At 44.3% G+C, this 16533-nt stretch overlaps 1 protein-coding gene across 3 annotated transcripts in view; it reads right to left on the bottom strand.

Annotated features, from left to right (window-relative positions):
- The window catches only part of LOC123162154 (conserved oligomeric Golgi complex subunit 3), a 36210-nt gene extending 28779 nt beyond the window's left edge, over positions 1 to 7431 (bottom strand). The window contains exons 1-14 of one of the 3 annotated variants that reach the window (XR_006481074.1): positions 7228 to 7431; positions 7063 to 7146; positions 6651 to 6737; positions 6447 to 6491; positions 6284 to 6358; positions 6095 to 6190; positions 4449 to 4526; positions 3699 to 3784; positions 3545 to 3611; positions 3393 to 3455; positions 3216 to 3320; positions 2956 to 3060; positions 2782 to 2874; positions 1933 to 2021 (exon numbers count right to left, since the gene is read on the bottom strand). Coding sequence is in view for 2 of the 3 variants with exons in the window: in XM_044579944.1 (XP_044435879.1) it covers positions 1933 to 2021; positions 2782 to 2874; positions 2956 to 3060; positions 3216 to 3320; positions 3393 to 3455; positions 3545 to 3611; positions 3699 to 3784; positions 4449 to 4526; positions 6095 to 6190; positions 6284 to 6358; positions 6447 to 6491; positions 6651 to 6737; positions 7063 to 7146; positions 7228 to 7311 (1157 nt within the window). In the remaining variant the exon portion in view is untranslated. The remainder of the gene's footprint in view (positions 1 to 1932; positions 2022 to 2781; positions 2875 to 2955; positions 3061 to 3215; positions 3321 to 3392; positions 3456 to 3544; positions 3612 to 3698; positions 3785 to 4448; positions 4527 to 6094; positions 6191 to 6283; positions 6359 to 6446; positions 6492 to 6650; positions 6738 to 7062; positions 7147 to 7227) is intronic. The other 2 variants (XM_044579944.1, XM_044579945.1) reach the window with 2 other exon arrangements.
- Between the last annotated feature and the right edge of the window lie 9102 nt (positions 7432 to 16533).

The raw sequence follows: 16533 nt of genomic DNA, 5'->3' as shown, positions 1-16533 counted from the left end.
CAGGCCTTCTTCAGCCGCATGAGATACCTCCTCACCCTTGGCACACGATCAGTTGGGATTTCGTTGAAGGCCTGCCATCTTCCCAAGGCTATCAAGTCATACTCGTGGTAATTGACAAGTTTACAAAGTTTGCGCATTTCCTACCCCTCAAACACCCATATACAGCACTGCAAGTTGCTCAAATGTTCTTTGATCAAGTCTATCGCCTCCACGGTATGCCTGCTCGCATCATCTCAGATCGTGATCCAGTGTTTACTAGCTTGTTCTGGCAAGAACTATTCAGACTGTCAGACACAATTCTAAATATGAGCTCTGCCCGACACCCGGAAACTGATGGCCAGACCGAGCGATTGAACCAATGCTTGGAGGCTTTCCTACGCTGCTCCACGCATGACGCCCCAACCAAGTGGGCGAAATGGCTCTCGCTAGCTGAGCATTGGTATAATACCACATATCACACTGCGGCGGGCATCACCCCATTTGAAGCCTTGTACGGGTATCAAACTCGTCCGTTTGGCATCACTGCGCCGGCCACCAGTGGCGATCTGCAGGAACTGATGAATGAGCCTGCCGTCATGACTGAGCTTCTCCGTCAGCACTTGCAACGGGCTCAACAACGCATGAAGAAACAAGCTGACAAAAGCCGAAGTGAGCGCTCCTTCAAGGTGGGCAAGCAGGTTTTTCTCAAAATCCAACCTTACCTGCAAAATTCCCTCACTGCTCGTCGCAATCAGAAACTTTCCTTGAAGTTCTACGGGCCCTATACAGTACTAAGCAGGATTGGGGAGGTTGCATACAAACTTGATCTACCATCTAGCTCCAGGATTCACAATGTGGTCCATGTCTCGCAATTGAAGAAGCAAGTGCCTCCCAAAGTAACGGTCGAACCAGATATCAGTTTAGCGACCCCGAAGCCACTATGTCTTCTTCAACCAGCGGCGGTAGTGCAAACAAGACTCATTCAGCGTGGAGGGAAGATCATACCTCGTATCAAGGTACGTTGGGCAGACCGTTCTACAGATCATGACTCGTGGGAGGAAGCCTTTCTGTTGCATCAGCGATTTCCTACTCTGCTGGCTTGGGGTCAAGCCGCGCCGCAAGGGGTGGGGAATGTTATGTGGTGGCCCAACCCAGGAAGACGGCCCAAGGCCTCTCGACGCAGTCGCCAGCTGGACAGGGCCTGGCGTGCCCAGCAAGGAGTCCAGCGAGGAGAAACCATCGACACGAATGGGGATAAGTAGGTGGAAAGAACAGAGGAGAGAGGGGAGGAGAACAGAACACTTTTCCCCTTTGACTGTCTTCTTCATTCCTTCTTTTGTATTTCAATCTGGTATCTGTAATCAAGGAAGAAACATAGCGTGGGCATAACACCATGCTTACCAACTAAAGTTGCCATCCTCACGTCACTAAACTTGCCATCGGAAACATTCGATTTGCCATGTGCCCGTACCTGACGGCCGAACGTTATCAAATTCCTATATCTCTAACGTGGCAGAACAAGCAAAAACCAAATTAACTACTAGCAGACAACTACATACTCCTACTAGCCAAGTATTGGTCTATACAGACCACTAATACTGAGTTAATTAAGCACAACACACAAGGGTTATAGCTAACATATATTGCATGTAAACCTGAACATAAACAAGACTTGCTACATCTATACTGCTAAGTAACAAAACAATACTTCCTGGCAACATACAACATGCGGTAAAACTTGTAACAAGGTGTTAGGACACATTATTGGTTATTGCCCTCTTGGTTTGTCAAACTAACTTTACGTGATACCAAGTCAAGTTTTTTTTTCCTTTTTTTGCGAGGATTACCAAATCAAGTTGCTGAACTGCACAAATAAATCACTTGTAACTTGTAGGATTGCCAGCATGAACGTAAATGGCTTTAACAGAACTAAGGGGGGTTAAATAATCTTACAATGGATCCATTAAAGGAGCCATAGTTGAAACATCTGGTGCGGATGCTGGGAAGAAGTGAGCAAAAAGCTGGTGCTCAAACTGGCATGCCTGAGAAGAAATGGGCGAACAAGTATTAACATTTTTTTCTAACAGTAAAGAAGATATAACAAAAACAATTCATACCACAAGAATGCTACAAGCTTCGATAAAATATAAGTGTGATACTGAAAATGCATATTGCAGAAAACATAGAACTACTTACGTTTTAACACGCTGGATAATTTCCTGTGCGTTTCAGCGGCGGCATAAATATTCTAGTAGGTTAGCCCGTGACCGCTCGTCTATCCTTTGTACATTGTGCGCAAAAAAAATAGTTTGTTTTTCTACACAATCACCGTGATTTAGCTGCCATTTTATTGTTAATGCGATTGCGTACCCAAAAAGCTGGATTTTATTTGTTAACATTGGATTACCAAAGAGAACATGATTTCATTTGGTTGTCAATAAGATGTGGAACAGCTAAGGCGTTTTTAGGGGAGGGGGGGGGGGCGTGGGAGAAAAAACAGAGATGGGAGGGGGAAGTCAAAACGGAGAGGGGGAAGGGGGATAACATACGTAGAGAAGTTGCACGAAGGAAAGAACAAAATGGGAACCTTATGTTCTTTTTAGTAGTGTAAGTAATAAGCATATAGATAAGTAGTAGAGATTTCATATGTAAACACACAATACTAGGCCACTGAATATACAAAGTGTGATGCTCAATGTCCTCTACCTTACACTTCTCTGTATGCTACCACATATAACAGTAAGTTGTAACTTAGGAAGCAAATGAAATCTAAATAGAATAATTAGCTAAATATGTGGTTACCTCCATCAAATAGGCACAACCAGACCTTGTAAAAGAAGGTAAGGTCTCTTTTTTAGCAAACTCAGAAATGCGTTGCTGCACCGTACCTCGTATCTAAAAGCAATATTGCAAGTGATAGGATATAATCAAGTTAAGGACTTAAGGTCAAAACAGAGTACAAAGGTTTTAACTTACCAAGTACAGCCTCTGCTCACAAAACAAACTGTGACATTCTGAAAGAATCTGCGCATACTCTTTCTTAGAGGATCTACTTTCAATCTCATTGAAAACCGGTTTTAGCTGGAAAGAAGAAAGAATCAGGAACAACAGAAGTACAGAACTACAACTGAATACTACCAGAGCTTCATGGATAGAGTATCTACAGATGGTTTAAACTTTTCAATGGACTACAGATGTGTTCGGAAAAAAACATAGATCATGTAGAAAAAGTATACCTCCCCAGCTGCTGCCTTGAAACGAACATAGATAAGAGATGCTTCCACACCCTCTGTAACAGCATTTTTGCCAGAACCACTGCCTCGAATTGCGGCTTGAACCTGCTAATAAGTAAACCTACTATCCAGTAAATATTAGCTACAGCACTCTACATATTAAATGCAACGGGGGAGCACCTGGGATGAAGCGGCTTTCAGTGTCGACAAGACATGTGACCTGATCATACCTAATGCCCGAGACTGCAATACAAGAAGTAGATAACTATAGGTTAACACGCTCTTATTCGTTATGACTAGAAATGTAGTTTGCCTCACACGTAGTCCTTCACCTGAAGTTGGCGAAACTTGACCAAGTAAACAGCAGATTCAGCATACAGTGGATTATTTTCAACATATCTATATCCACCAGAGGATAGAACATGAGCTCCATAAATCTCAACACAGAAAAGGAGAAAATGTCACTGTTATGCAACAACTACTTACAAGATACAATCATCTAGTCTTTTCAACAGTGGGAGAAACTGTTCATTTCCGATGTTCATAGTCTGAGAATAAAAGCTAGTAGAGGCCTGAAAAGTGGAAATAGGTAATTAGACAAAATGAATCAGCCTATGGAGACAAATGGAACTTGACTACAGATTCACGTGTCATCACGTCACATATATATAGTAGCCTGAATGTCAGTATTTTGATAAACTGCGGTGCTTGGTAGGTGGCAAAGTGTGGTCAGCAACCAGAAAAGATCTAGATCTCAAAGATATGGAATATCCTTATTAACAATATCACTCGATGGGGTCTTAAAAGTTAAAAGAAGTACTCCTCAGCATGTCCATTAAAGAAGTAATCACAAGATGACAAAATGAAGTGCAAGGCGCACAATTCATATTTTAATGACATCCATGGAGCCTAAATCATATCCATATATTCTTTCAACAACCAAATGACAGCTCACTTCTTTTGCACAAATGAGCACCAGTCACCCAGTTGAGAAAGAGCAAGGATGCAAATACCAGCAGAAACTTCACAAGTATGTTCATTATGTAGGCTTTCTCTTAAGTTTGTTAATTCAATTATAGGATAAGGATTAGAGCATTGCAGAATCCAGTATGTTTGGTTAAGGATGCTCTCATCTGAACGAAGAAATTGTTGAAACGGTATTTATTCAACCAAATACATTCATGATGTCAAACAGAAACTTATTTTCAAGAGACAGACTAGAATGCCAAATCTTACATTTTCCAATTCATAAAAGTAGTTTAACCTACTTCGGAGTGCTTCAGCGAACCCAATGAGCCTTTGTTTCTCCACCAACTGCATAAGCATTTGAAAGCAAAAAACAGACCAAGATGGCCAAGTTACAAGATAAATAAGCTTTTAGGACCCTAGTATACTACTAGAAATAGAAGAACACAAAAATAAAATAAAAAGGTTAAAATGAAAGTTACACCTGTCTCCAGTAGGTGAAATAAAATATGTTTTCAGATGACAAGTTGATAATACAGCCATGCACAAACAAGAAAATGGGAGATCATCATTACAGCATTTATTCTGTAAGCTGTCCAGCTAGTTGAGAAACCTAAGTCTTCCTTGTAGAACTTCCCAATAGCCTAACTTGGATTGATTCCCTATGATATCCTTACCAGAGTAATTACATAACATGATAGTTTATCTTAATCCCACAATTCACAGCACTGTTAAAAATATCGGCCGATATTTAAGGTAATCGGCCAGTTAATCCTGAATCCCTAGGTCACGGATGCGATAACACCTTATCCATCGCGTTAACTGATCCAGCTGATTAATCGGCTGTAAGGCCAATTTCCCACTGGGCCGATCAACTGAATAGAGGGAGAGAGAAATTTGGGCTCCAAAATTTTGTTTTAGGTCAGCCCGTTCCCTCCCTTCTCACTCTCCCCTCCCCTCCCGTGGTAACCCTCGTTGGAGGAGGCTAGGAGCAGCCGCCGCCGCCCCGAGCAGCTGCCGGGGCCATCCGCCAGAGGCGCCTGCACTCCTCAAGGATCCAGGCACCGAGCCTCTTCCTCCTGCTCGAGCTCGTCGCCCCTCCCCCTCCCCGAGACCAGCACCAGCGGCACGTCAGACGAGCTCGCCTCCCCCTCCCCAAGCTCGCATCCCTTCTTCTTCCTGCTCCAGGTCGCCACCCCCTACCCAAGCAGTCTGTGCTATATGCTGATCTGCTTTGTGCTATGTTATATGCTGCCCCTGCTCTGTACTATATGCTGCTGCTACTGCTTGTTGCCTCTCCTTTATTGCTGTTGCTGCTGCATTATTGCTATATGTAGCTAAGACATATAGATATGGCCCTAATTAACCTACCGATAAATGGGTTACCAACAAATTCAGTTAATAGGTCGATTGCCGATTAATCCCTACTCCTCACCCGACCGAGCAGCTACAAGTTACCGATATCCTGAACACTGAATCACAGTATCAACTTATGGAAAATATTTTATAAGGATCCATGCAGGAACTGGTATAGCAGGAGAGGAGACCACATACAATCAACTGATCGAAATGTCAAAACAAATTGTAAATTTTCCAACAAAATATCTAGTTGATGCAATAAGTAGGGATACAAAAAATATCTATAATCAGAACATTAACATGGGATTCAAACTGAACAGATGGCAAAAGAGACGCATGATGCAATAAGTAGGGATACAAAAAATATCTATAATCAGAACATTAACATGGGATTCGAACTGAACAGATGGCAAAAGACACGCACGTCAATGTAACCTGACAAATTTTAGTCTTAAAGTAGGCATGAATGCACAATAAATTATAAACTAAACATCATTTCTTGTGGAAATCTCACAATGGATAGTTAATTCAGACAAGAATGAGTAGAAGGGGCATACAAGTTGGTCGCAAGCATCATGCAAAGTTTGTGTCTTTATGGCAACACTCGAGTGCAAGGATTGTAGTTCTTCAAATAAGTTCTGTGTGTCATCCACCTGAATGGAGGTTCTTAATGTTAAAATGAAGGATGTGTATGTTCACTATAAAATTTCTTCCACATAAACTAACAGAAAGGTTCACAGTCCTACTTGTTGAAGGATGCCATCACATGTGTTAACACGTTCCTCTAATGTACTCTCGTAGAAGCGATACTTTTCCTCAGTCTGTCAAAAAACAAAAAAGGAGGGGTTAAAACTCTGCACGCCGTTCCAAGCTGTGCACTACTTACTGAAGAACAGCATATGCACAAACCTCAGATTTCATAGCTGATTCCAGTTCAGCAAACCATTTGTAAAACTACAGGTGGTAATCAAAGTATTAGCTCAATCTGCAGAAAATTTGTACCTTTTATCCTTAAACAACCTAAGGTTAAACATGAAACATAAGGACAACAAAGAAATGAGATCGCAAAGTTCCCTAGTCAACCAATATAAATAGCAACGAGGGAAAACTTACCTGATGTGTATTCACCAAGACCGCATCCATTGCACCCGCCTCCTCCAAAGCAGATTCTTTTTCTGGCACGGCCGTACCTCCATGTTCCTGATATAACAGCCCGATCAATTTTAGCCTAACCCTGATGGCAATGTAATATAGAACGGGAAGCGTGAGCTAATGATGTTACAGTGATCGCCATTTTTTGTTAATTCACTAAACCCTTGTACTGCAAAGTCTGTAACACTATTACTGCTAATAAAATATCTCAGATCCTTCAAAACAAAATGAATTTGACAGCGCTCCGACACAATACAAACACAGCAAGGGACAAACTGAAACCGAATTACAGAGACCCAGACGATATCACATTATTTGCCATCTCAGTTAGTGAGGCGTAGCTTAAACAACAAATGCGAGATCGGCGTCTTACCAGATTGACCGGGAACGGCCGCTCTGCCACAGCGTGCGAGAGCGCGGAGATCGCGGCATTCTGCTCCTCTGTGACCGGCGCGTTCTGCCAGAAACGAGGCCTCAGATCAGATCCACCCGAACTGTTAATCGCGGAGGGGGGAGGGGGGCATAGGCGGGTACCAACCTTCTCCCACGCGTACGCGAAGTTGTAGCCCTTTGAGAAAGCTCCCGACCTGGGCAGGGTCGCTTGCTTCGTCGCCATGGACATCCTAAGGCGTGGGCTCGCACGGAAGCGGAGGAAGACGAAACGGGACAAGTGAGAAGAATGAAGTTTGTTTTTTCTTTCTTTTTAGGCATAAGCATTTTTTCTTTCTTTTCTCTCCAAATAGAAGATGTACTAGTAGAACGTTTGTGCTCTCTGAGCCAATGCCGAGAAGAATGAAAATATTTCCGGAATAAAGGTTAGTAGAGATGCTCCATCAATTTTAAATCTTTTATTTGTTGATAGACTCTCTGATATCCTTATGTAAGCTAAGGCTATGGATGTGAAGTCTTTGTGTCCTGGATTTTTATTGTGCGGCCTGAAGGCAAATGGTTTTTTTTTATAATATGTATATCTTTTATACTCCCTCCGTTTCAATTTGAACTAAAACCACGATGAGTAGTTTGAAACAGAGGGATATATTATAAGGATTATAGTACAAACCACGTATAAACCAATCTGGCAAAACTGAAAAGATAGAAAAACTCTAGCCTTTGCACAAAGGAACAACAACCAAGAAGTAAAATTACAATCAAGACCGAAGAAGCCTTTAAACTTAACACCAATGCCCGCCACCTGCCTCTGGAACCACCATAGCAGCCACCAAAGAAAAAATGACAGATCACCTTCACACCCGAGCTCGAAGCGGTTCCATCGCTAATATGCAGCTTTGCGGACCTCTAAGGTGGCTCACCAAAAGCGAAATCATTACCGTTGAACGAAACAGACCGGGATAACACCCCGGACACACCATCAAACTCCAGATCTGGCACCCCCACACGACTAAGACGCCGGAGGAAAAAAACACATCTGCCATCCACGAACCACGAACCCAGCACACGATCCACCATCTTCCAGATGCCACCAATGCAGACGACAATCTGCATCCGCTCCTGGACTACCTCTCAAGCTCCACGCCGGCGCTGGAGCAAACGTCATCGCAACGGCGGAGCCCAAGGACACAAGTCCACCATGAGGATGTCGTCGTCGCCACGCCATTCTTGCTTGAACAGACTGATTTCCAAATCCATCCCCAACCATAAGACTGATCGCCTCGCTGGAGTAGGATCTGAAGAAACTTTACTAAGCGTAGCCATCGCCGCCGCCAAAGCCAAGACGATGAATAACCTAAAAATTTAAACTACGAGAGTAAAAAAGATCCACATGCGTGGATCCGGCGACCCCACTCACCACCAACGACCGAGGCTGTCGGCGAAGGGGTGCCGCCGAAGGGCAGTGGCGGTGGAGACTCCTGACCGCGGCAAGGGTGTCTGTTCTTCCTTCGTGCGGGAGAAAGAAAAGCTATGTATTACTATCTTGGCGGCAATCGCCTCAAGGCAAATGGTGAGTGTTGAAAAGTCTAACATATTTTTTAGTCCCAATACAAAAGTGGATGACAAAATATAAATTTGTACAATTCTGAATATTATAACTGAAGCTCTCAATGACAAATATTTGGGTTTATCAGCCAACGTGGTGTGCATAAAAGTGATTGCTTTCAATTCCTAATTGATTGAATTATCATGAAGATTATTGGATGGAAAGAAAATTTGTTATCTGTTGGAGAAAATCATGTTGTTAGAAACCGGTGAACCTTCGAACTATGAAGAAGCGATGGCGGGCCCAGATTCCAACAAATGGCTTGAAGCCATGCAATCCAAGATAGGATCCATGTATGAAAATGAATATGGACTTTGACAGACTTGCCCGATGATCGGCGAGCGATAGAAAACAAATGGATCTTTAAGAAGAAGACGGACGCGGATGGTAATGTTACCATCTATAAAGCTCGACTTATCGCTAAGGGTTATCGACAAGTTCAAGGGGTTGACTACGATGAGACATTCTCTCCCGTGGCGAAGCTAAAGTCCGTCTGAATCATGTTAGAAATTACCGCGTACTATGATTATGCGATATGGCAAATGGACGTCAAAACGGCATTCCTTAACGGCTATCCTAAGGAAGAACTTTATATGATGCAGCCGAAAGGTTTTGTTGACCCTGAGAATGCTAACAAGGTATGCAAGCTCCAGCGATCCATTTATGGGCTGGTGCAAGCATCTCGGAGTTGGAACATTTGCTTTGATGAGATGATCAAAGCGTTTGGGTTTATGCAGACTTATGGAGAAGTCTGCGTTTACAAAAAAAGTGAGTGGGAGCTCTGTAGCATTTCTCATATTATATGTAGATGACATACTTTTGATGGGAAATGATATAGAACTTTTGGACAGCATTAAGGCCTACTTGAATAAGTGTTTTTCAATGAAGGACCTTGGAGAAGCTGCTTACATACTAGGCATCAAGATCTATAGGGATAGATCAAGACGCCTCATAGGTCTTTCACAAAGCACATACCTTGATAAGATGTTGAAGAAGTTCAATATGGATCAGTCCAAGAAAGGGTTCTTGTCTGTATTGCAAGGTGTGAAATTGAGCTCAGCTCAATGCCCGACCACGGCAGAAGATAGAGAAAAGATGAGTGTCATCCCCTATGCATCAGCTATAGGGGTCTATTATGTATGCCATGCTGTGTACCAGACCTGATGTAAACCTTGCTGTAAGTTTGGTAGGAAGGTACCAAAGTAATCCTGGCATGGAACACTGGACAGCGGTCAAGAACATCCTAAAGTACCTGAAAAGGGCTAAGGATATGTTTCTCGTTTATGGAGGTGATGAGGAGCTCGTAGTAAAGGGTTACGTCGACGCTAGCTTCGACACAGATCTGGATGACTCTAAGTCACAAACTGGATACGTGTATATTCTGAATGGTGGGGCAGTGAGCTGGTGCAGTTGCAAGCAAAGCGTCGTGGCGGGATCTACATGTGAAGCAGAGTACATGGCAGCCTCGGAGGCAGCGCATGAAGCAATCTGGGTGAAGGAGTTCATCACTGACCTCGGAGTCATACCCAATGCGTCGGGGCCGATCAAACTCTTCTGTAACAACACTGAAGCTATTGCACTTGCCAAGGAGCCCAGGTTTCACAAGAAGACCAGGCACATCAAGCGTCGCTTCAACTCCATTCGTGAAAATGTTCAAGATGGAGACATAGATATTTGTAAAGTACATACGGACCTGAATGTGGCAGATCCGTTGACTAAACCTCTCCCTAGGGCAAAACATGAACAACACCAGAATTCCATGGGTGTTCGATTCATCACAATGTAACTAGATTATTGAACTCTAGTGCAAGTGGGAGACTGTTGGAAATATGCCCTAGAGGCAATAATAAAATGGTTATTATTATATTTCTTTGTTCATGATAATTGTCTGTTATTCGTGCTATAATTGTATTATCCGGAAATCGTAATACACGTGTGAATACATAGACCACAACATGTCCCTAGTGAGCCTCTAGTTGACTAGCTCGATGATCAACAGATAGTCATGGTTTCCTGACTATGGACATTGGATGTCATTGATAACGGATCACATCATTAGGAGAATGATGTGATGGACAAGACCCAATCCTAAGCATAGCTCAAAGATCGTGTAGTTCGTTTAGCTAGAGCTTTTCCAAATGTCAAGTATCATTTCCTTAGACCATGAGATTGTGCAACTCCCGGATACCGTAGGAGTGCTTTGGGTGTGCCAAACGTCACAACGTAACTGGGTGACTATAAAGGTGCACTACGGGTATCTCCGAAAGTGTCTGTTGGGTTGGCACGAATCGAGACTGGGATTTGTCACTCCGTATGACGGAGAGGTATCTCTGGGCCCACTCGGTAATGCATCATCATAATGAGCTCAATGTGACCAAGTGTCTGGTCACGGGATCATGCATTACGGTACGAGTAAAGTGACTTGCCGGTAACGAGATTAAACGAGGTATTGGGATACTGACGATCGAATCTCGGGCATGTAACGTACCGATTGACAAAGGGAATTGTATACGGGATTGATTGAATCCTCGACATCGTGGTTCATCCGATGAGATCATCGAGGAGCATGTGGGAGCCAACATGGGTATCCAGATCCCGCTGTTGGTTATTGACCGGAGAGGCGTCTCGGTCATGTCTGCATGTCTCCCGAACCCGTAGGGTCTACACACTTAAGGTTCGGTGATGCTAGGGTTGTAGAGATATGAGTATGCAGTAATCCGAAAGTTGTTCGGAGTCCCTGATGAGATCCCGGACGTCACGAGGAGTTCCGGAATGGTCCGGAGGTAAAGAATTATATATAGGAAGTCAAGTTTCGGCCATCGGGAAAGTTTCGGGGGTCACCGGTATTGTACCGGGACAACCGGAAGGGTCCCGGGGGTCCACCGGGTGGGGCCACCTATCCTGGAGGGCCCCATGGGCTTAAGTGGGAGCGGAACCAGCCCCTAGTGGGATGGTGCGCCCCCCTTGGGCCCCCCTGCGCCTAGGGTTGGAAACCCTAGGGGTGGGGGGGCGCTTCCACTTGCCTTGGGGGGCAAGCCACCCCCTTGGCCGCCGCCCCCCCTTGGAGATTGCATCTCCTAGGGCCGGCGCCCCCTAGGGGCCTATATAAAGAGGGGGAGGGAGGCAGCCGCACCCATGCTCTTGGCACCTCCCTCTCCCCTTGCTACACCTCTCCCTCTCGCAGAAGCTTGGCGAAGCCCTGCCGTGATCGCTGCTGCATCCACCACCACGCCGTCGTGCTGCTGGATCTTCATCAACCTCTCCTTCCCCCTTGCTGGATCAAGAAGGAGGAGACGTCTTCCTCAACCGTACGTGTGTTGAACGCGGAGGTGCCGTCCGTTCGGCGCTAGGATCATCCGGTGATTTGGATCACGACGAGTACGACTCCCTCAACTCTGTTCTCTTGAACGCTTCCGCTCGCGATCTACAAGGGTATGTAGATGCACTCCTCTCTCTCGTTGCTAGATGAACTCATAGATTGATCTTGGTGAAAGCGTAGAAATTTTTTATTTTCTGCAACGTTCCCCAACAGTGGCATCATGAGCTAGGTCTATGCGTAGTTCTCTTTGCACGAGTAGAACACAATTTGTTGTGGGCGTAGATGTTGTCAATTTTCTTGCCACTACTAGTCTTATTTTGCTTCAGCGGTATCGTGGGATGAAGCGGCCCGGACCGACCTTACACGTACGCTTACGTGAGACAGGTTCCACCGACTGACATGCACTAGTTGCATAAGGTGGCTAGCGGGTGTCTGTCTCTCCCACTTTAGTTGGAGCGGATTCGATGAAAAGGGTCCTTATGAAGGGTAAATAGAAGTTGGCAAATCACGTTGTGGCTTTTATGTAGGTAAGAAAACGTTCTTGCTAGAACCCTATTGCAGCCACGTAAAACATGCAACAACAATTAGAGGACGTCTAACTTGTTTTGGCAGCATATGATTGTGATGTGATATGGCCAAAAGTTGTGATGAATGATGAATGATATATATGTGATGTATGAGATCATGTTCTTGTAATAGGAATCATGACTTGCATGTCGATGAGTATGACAACCGGCAGGAGCCATAGGAGTTGTCTTAATTATTGTATGACCTGCGTGTCATTGATTCAACGCCATGTAATTACTTTACTTTATTGCTAAACCGTTAGCCATAGTAGTAGAAGTAATAGTTGGCGAGCAACCCCATGGAGACACGATGATGGAGATCATGATGATGGAGATCATGGTGTCATGCCGGTGACGAAGATGATCATGGAGCCCCGAAGATGGAGATCAAAGGAGCTATATGATATTGGCCATATCATGTCACTACTATTTGATTGCATGTGATGTTTATCATGTTTTTGCATCTTGTTTACTTAGAACGACGGTAGTAAATAAGATGATCCCTCATAATAATTTCAAGAAAGTGTTCCCCCTAACTGTGCGCCGTTGTGAAAGTTCGTTGTTTCGAAGCACCACGTGATGATCGGGTGTGATAGATTCTAACATTCACATACAACGGGTGTAAGACAGATTTACACATGCATAAACACGTAGGTTAACTTGACGAGCCTAGCATGTACAGACATGGCCTCGGAACACAAGAGACCGAAAGGTCGAACATGAGTCGTATGGAAGATACGATCAACATGGAGATGTTCACCGATGATGACTAGTCCGTCTCACGTGATGATCGGACACGGCCTAGTCGACTCGGATCATGTATCACTTAGATGACTAGAGGGATGTCTAATCTGAGTGGGAGTTCATTAAATAATTTGATTATATGAACTTAATTATCATTAACTTAGTCTAAAATCTTTACAATATGTCTTGTAGATCAAATGGCCCACGTTACCCTCAACTTCAACGCGTTCCTAGAGAAAACCAAGCTGAAAGATGATGGCAGCAACTATACGGACTGGGTCCGGAACCTGAGGATCATCCTCATAGCTGCAAAGAAAGATTATGTCTTAGAAGCACCGCTAGGTGAAGCTCCCATCCCAGAGAACCAAGACGTTATGAACGCTTGGCAGTCTCGTGCTGATGATTACTCCCTCGTTCAGTGCGGCATGCTTTACAGCTTAGAACCGGGGCTCCAAAAGCGTTTTGAGCAACACGGAGCATATGAGATGTTCGAAGAGCTGAAAATGGTTTTCCAAGCTCATGCCCGGGTCGAGAGATATGAAGTCTCCGACAAGTTCTTCAGTTGTAAGATGGAGGAAAATAGTTCTGTCAGTGAGCACATACTCAAAATGTCTGGGTTGCACAACCGCTTGACTCAGCTGGGAGTTAATCTCCCGGATGACGCGGTTATTGACAGAATCCTTCAGTCGCTTCCACCGAGCTACAAGAGCTTTGTGATGAACTTCAATATGCAGGGGATGGAAAAGACCATTCCTGAGGTATATTCAATGCTGAAATCAGCGGAGGTAGAGATCAAGAAGGAACATCAAGTGTTGATGGTGAATAAAACCACTAAGTTCAAGAAAGGCAAGGGTAAGAAGAACTTCAAGAAGGACGGCAAGGGAGTTGCCGCGCCCGGTAAGCCAGTTGCCGTGAAGAAGTCAAAGAATGGACCCAAGCCCGAGACTGAGTGTTTTTATTGCAAGGGAAGCGGACACTGGAAGCAGAACTGCCCCAAATACTTAGCGGACAAGAAGGCCGGCAACACTAAAGGTATATGTGATATACATGTAATTGATGTGTACCTTACCAGTACTCGTAGTAGCTCCTGGGTATTTGATACCGGTGCGTTGCTCATATTTGTAACTCAAAGCAGGAGCTGCGGAATAAGCGGAGACTGGCGAAGGACGAGGTGACGATGCGCGTCGGGAATGGTTCCAAGGTCGATGTGATCGCCGTCGGCACGCTACCTCTACATTTACCTACGGGATTAGTTTTAAACCTCAATAATTGTTATTTAGTGCCAGCTTTGAGCATGAACATTGTATCTGGATCTCGTTTAATACGAGATGGCTACTCATTTAAATCCGAGAATAATGGTTGTTCTATTTATATGAGAGATATGTTTTATGGTCATGCCCCGATGGTCAATGGTTTATTCTTAATGAATCTCGAACGTGATGTTACACATATTCATAGTGTGAATACCAAAAGATGTAAAGTTGATAACGATAGTCCCACATACTTGTGGCACTGCCGCCTTGGTCACATTGGTGTCAAGCGCATGAAGAAGCTCCATGCTGATGGACTTTTAGAGTCTCTCGATTATGAATCATTTGACACATGCGAACCATGCCTCATGGGCAAAAGACCAAGACTCCGTTCTCCGGAACAATGGAGCGAGCAACCAATTTATTGGAAATCATACATACTGATGTGTGCGGTCCAATGAGCGTTGAGGCTCGCGGAGGATATCGTTATGTTCTCACTCTCACTGACGACTTGAGTAGATATGGGTATGTCTACTTGATGAAACACAAGTCTGAGACCTTTGAAAAGTTCAAGGAATTTCAGAATGAGGTAGAGAATCAACGTGACCGAAAGATAAAGTTCTTACGATCAGATCGTGGAGGAGAATATTGAAGTCACGAATTTGGTACGCACTTAAGGAAATGTGGAATCGTTTCACAACTCACGCCGCCTGGAACACCTCAGCGTAACGGTGTGTCCGAACGTCGTAATCGCACTTTATTGGATATGGTGCGATCTATGATGTCTCTTACCGATTTACCGCTATCTTTTTGGGGATACGCTCTAGAGACAGCTACATTCACTTTAAATAGGGCACCGTCTAAATCCGTTGAGACGACACCGTATGAATTATGGTTTGGGAAGAAACCTAAGCTGTCATTTCTAAAAGTTTGGGGATGCGATGCTTATGTCAAGAAACTTCAACCTGAAAAGCTCGAACCCAAGTCGGAAAAATGCGTCTTCATAGGATACCCTAAGGAAACCATTGGGTATACCTTCTACCTCAGATCCGAAGGCAAGATCTTTGTTGCCAAGAACGGGTCCTTTCTGGAGAAAGAGTTTCTCTCGAGAGAAGTAAGTGGGAGGAAAGTGGAACTTGATGAAGTACTACCTCTTGAACCGGTGAGTAGCGCAGCTCAGGAAGATGTTCCTGTGGTGCCAGCACCAACTGAAGAGGAAGTTAATGATGATGATCAAGGTACTTCGGATCAAGTTACTACTGAACTTCGTAGGTCCACGAGGACACGTTCCACACCAGAGTGGTATGGCAACCCTGTCCTGGAAATCATGTTGTTAGACAACGGTGAACCTTCGAACTATGAAGAAGCGATGGCGGGCCCAGATTCCAACAAATGGCTTGAAGCCATGCAATCCGAGATAGGATCCATGTATGAAAACGAAGTATGGACTTTGACAGACTTGCCCGATGATTAGCGAGCGACAGAAAACAAATGGATCTTTAAGAAGAAGACGGACATGGATGGTAATGTTACCATCTATAAAGCTCGACTTGTCGCTAAGGGTTATCGACAAGTTCAAGGGGTTGACTACGATGAGACATTCTCTCCCGTAGCGAAGCTAAAGTCCGTCCGAATCATGTTAGCAATTGCCGCATACTATGATTATGAGATATGGCAAATGGACGTCAAAACGACATTCCTTAACGGCCATCTTAAGGAAGAACTGTATATGATGCAGCCAGAAGGTTTTGTCGATCCTGAGAATGCTAACAAGGTACGCAAGCTCCAGCGATCCATTTATGGGCTGGTGCAAGCATCTCGGAGTTGGAACATTCGCTTTGATGAGATGATCAAAGCGTTTGGGTTTATGCAGACTTATGGAGAAGCCTGCGTTTACAAGAAAGTGAGTGGGAGCTCTGTAGCATTTCTCATATTATATGTAGATGACATACTTTTGATGGGAAATGAT

The sequence above is a fragment of the Triticum aestivum genome, chromosome 7B, assembly GCF_018294505.1.
Source record: "Triticum aestivum cultivar Chinese Spring chromosome 7B, IWGSC CS RefSeq v2.1, whole genome shotgun sequence".
In the NCBI taxonomy this organism is placed as follows: domain Eukaryota; kingdom Viridiplantae; phylum Streptophyta; class Magnoliopsida; order Poales; family Poaceae; genus Triticum; species Triticum aestivum.
This window is presented reverse-complemented; position numbering and strand designations above follow the sequence as displayed.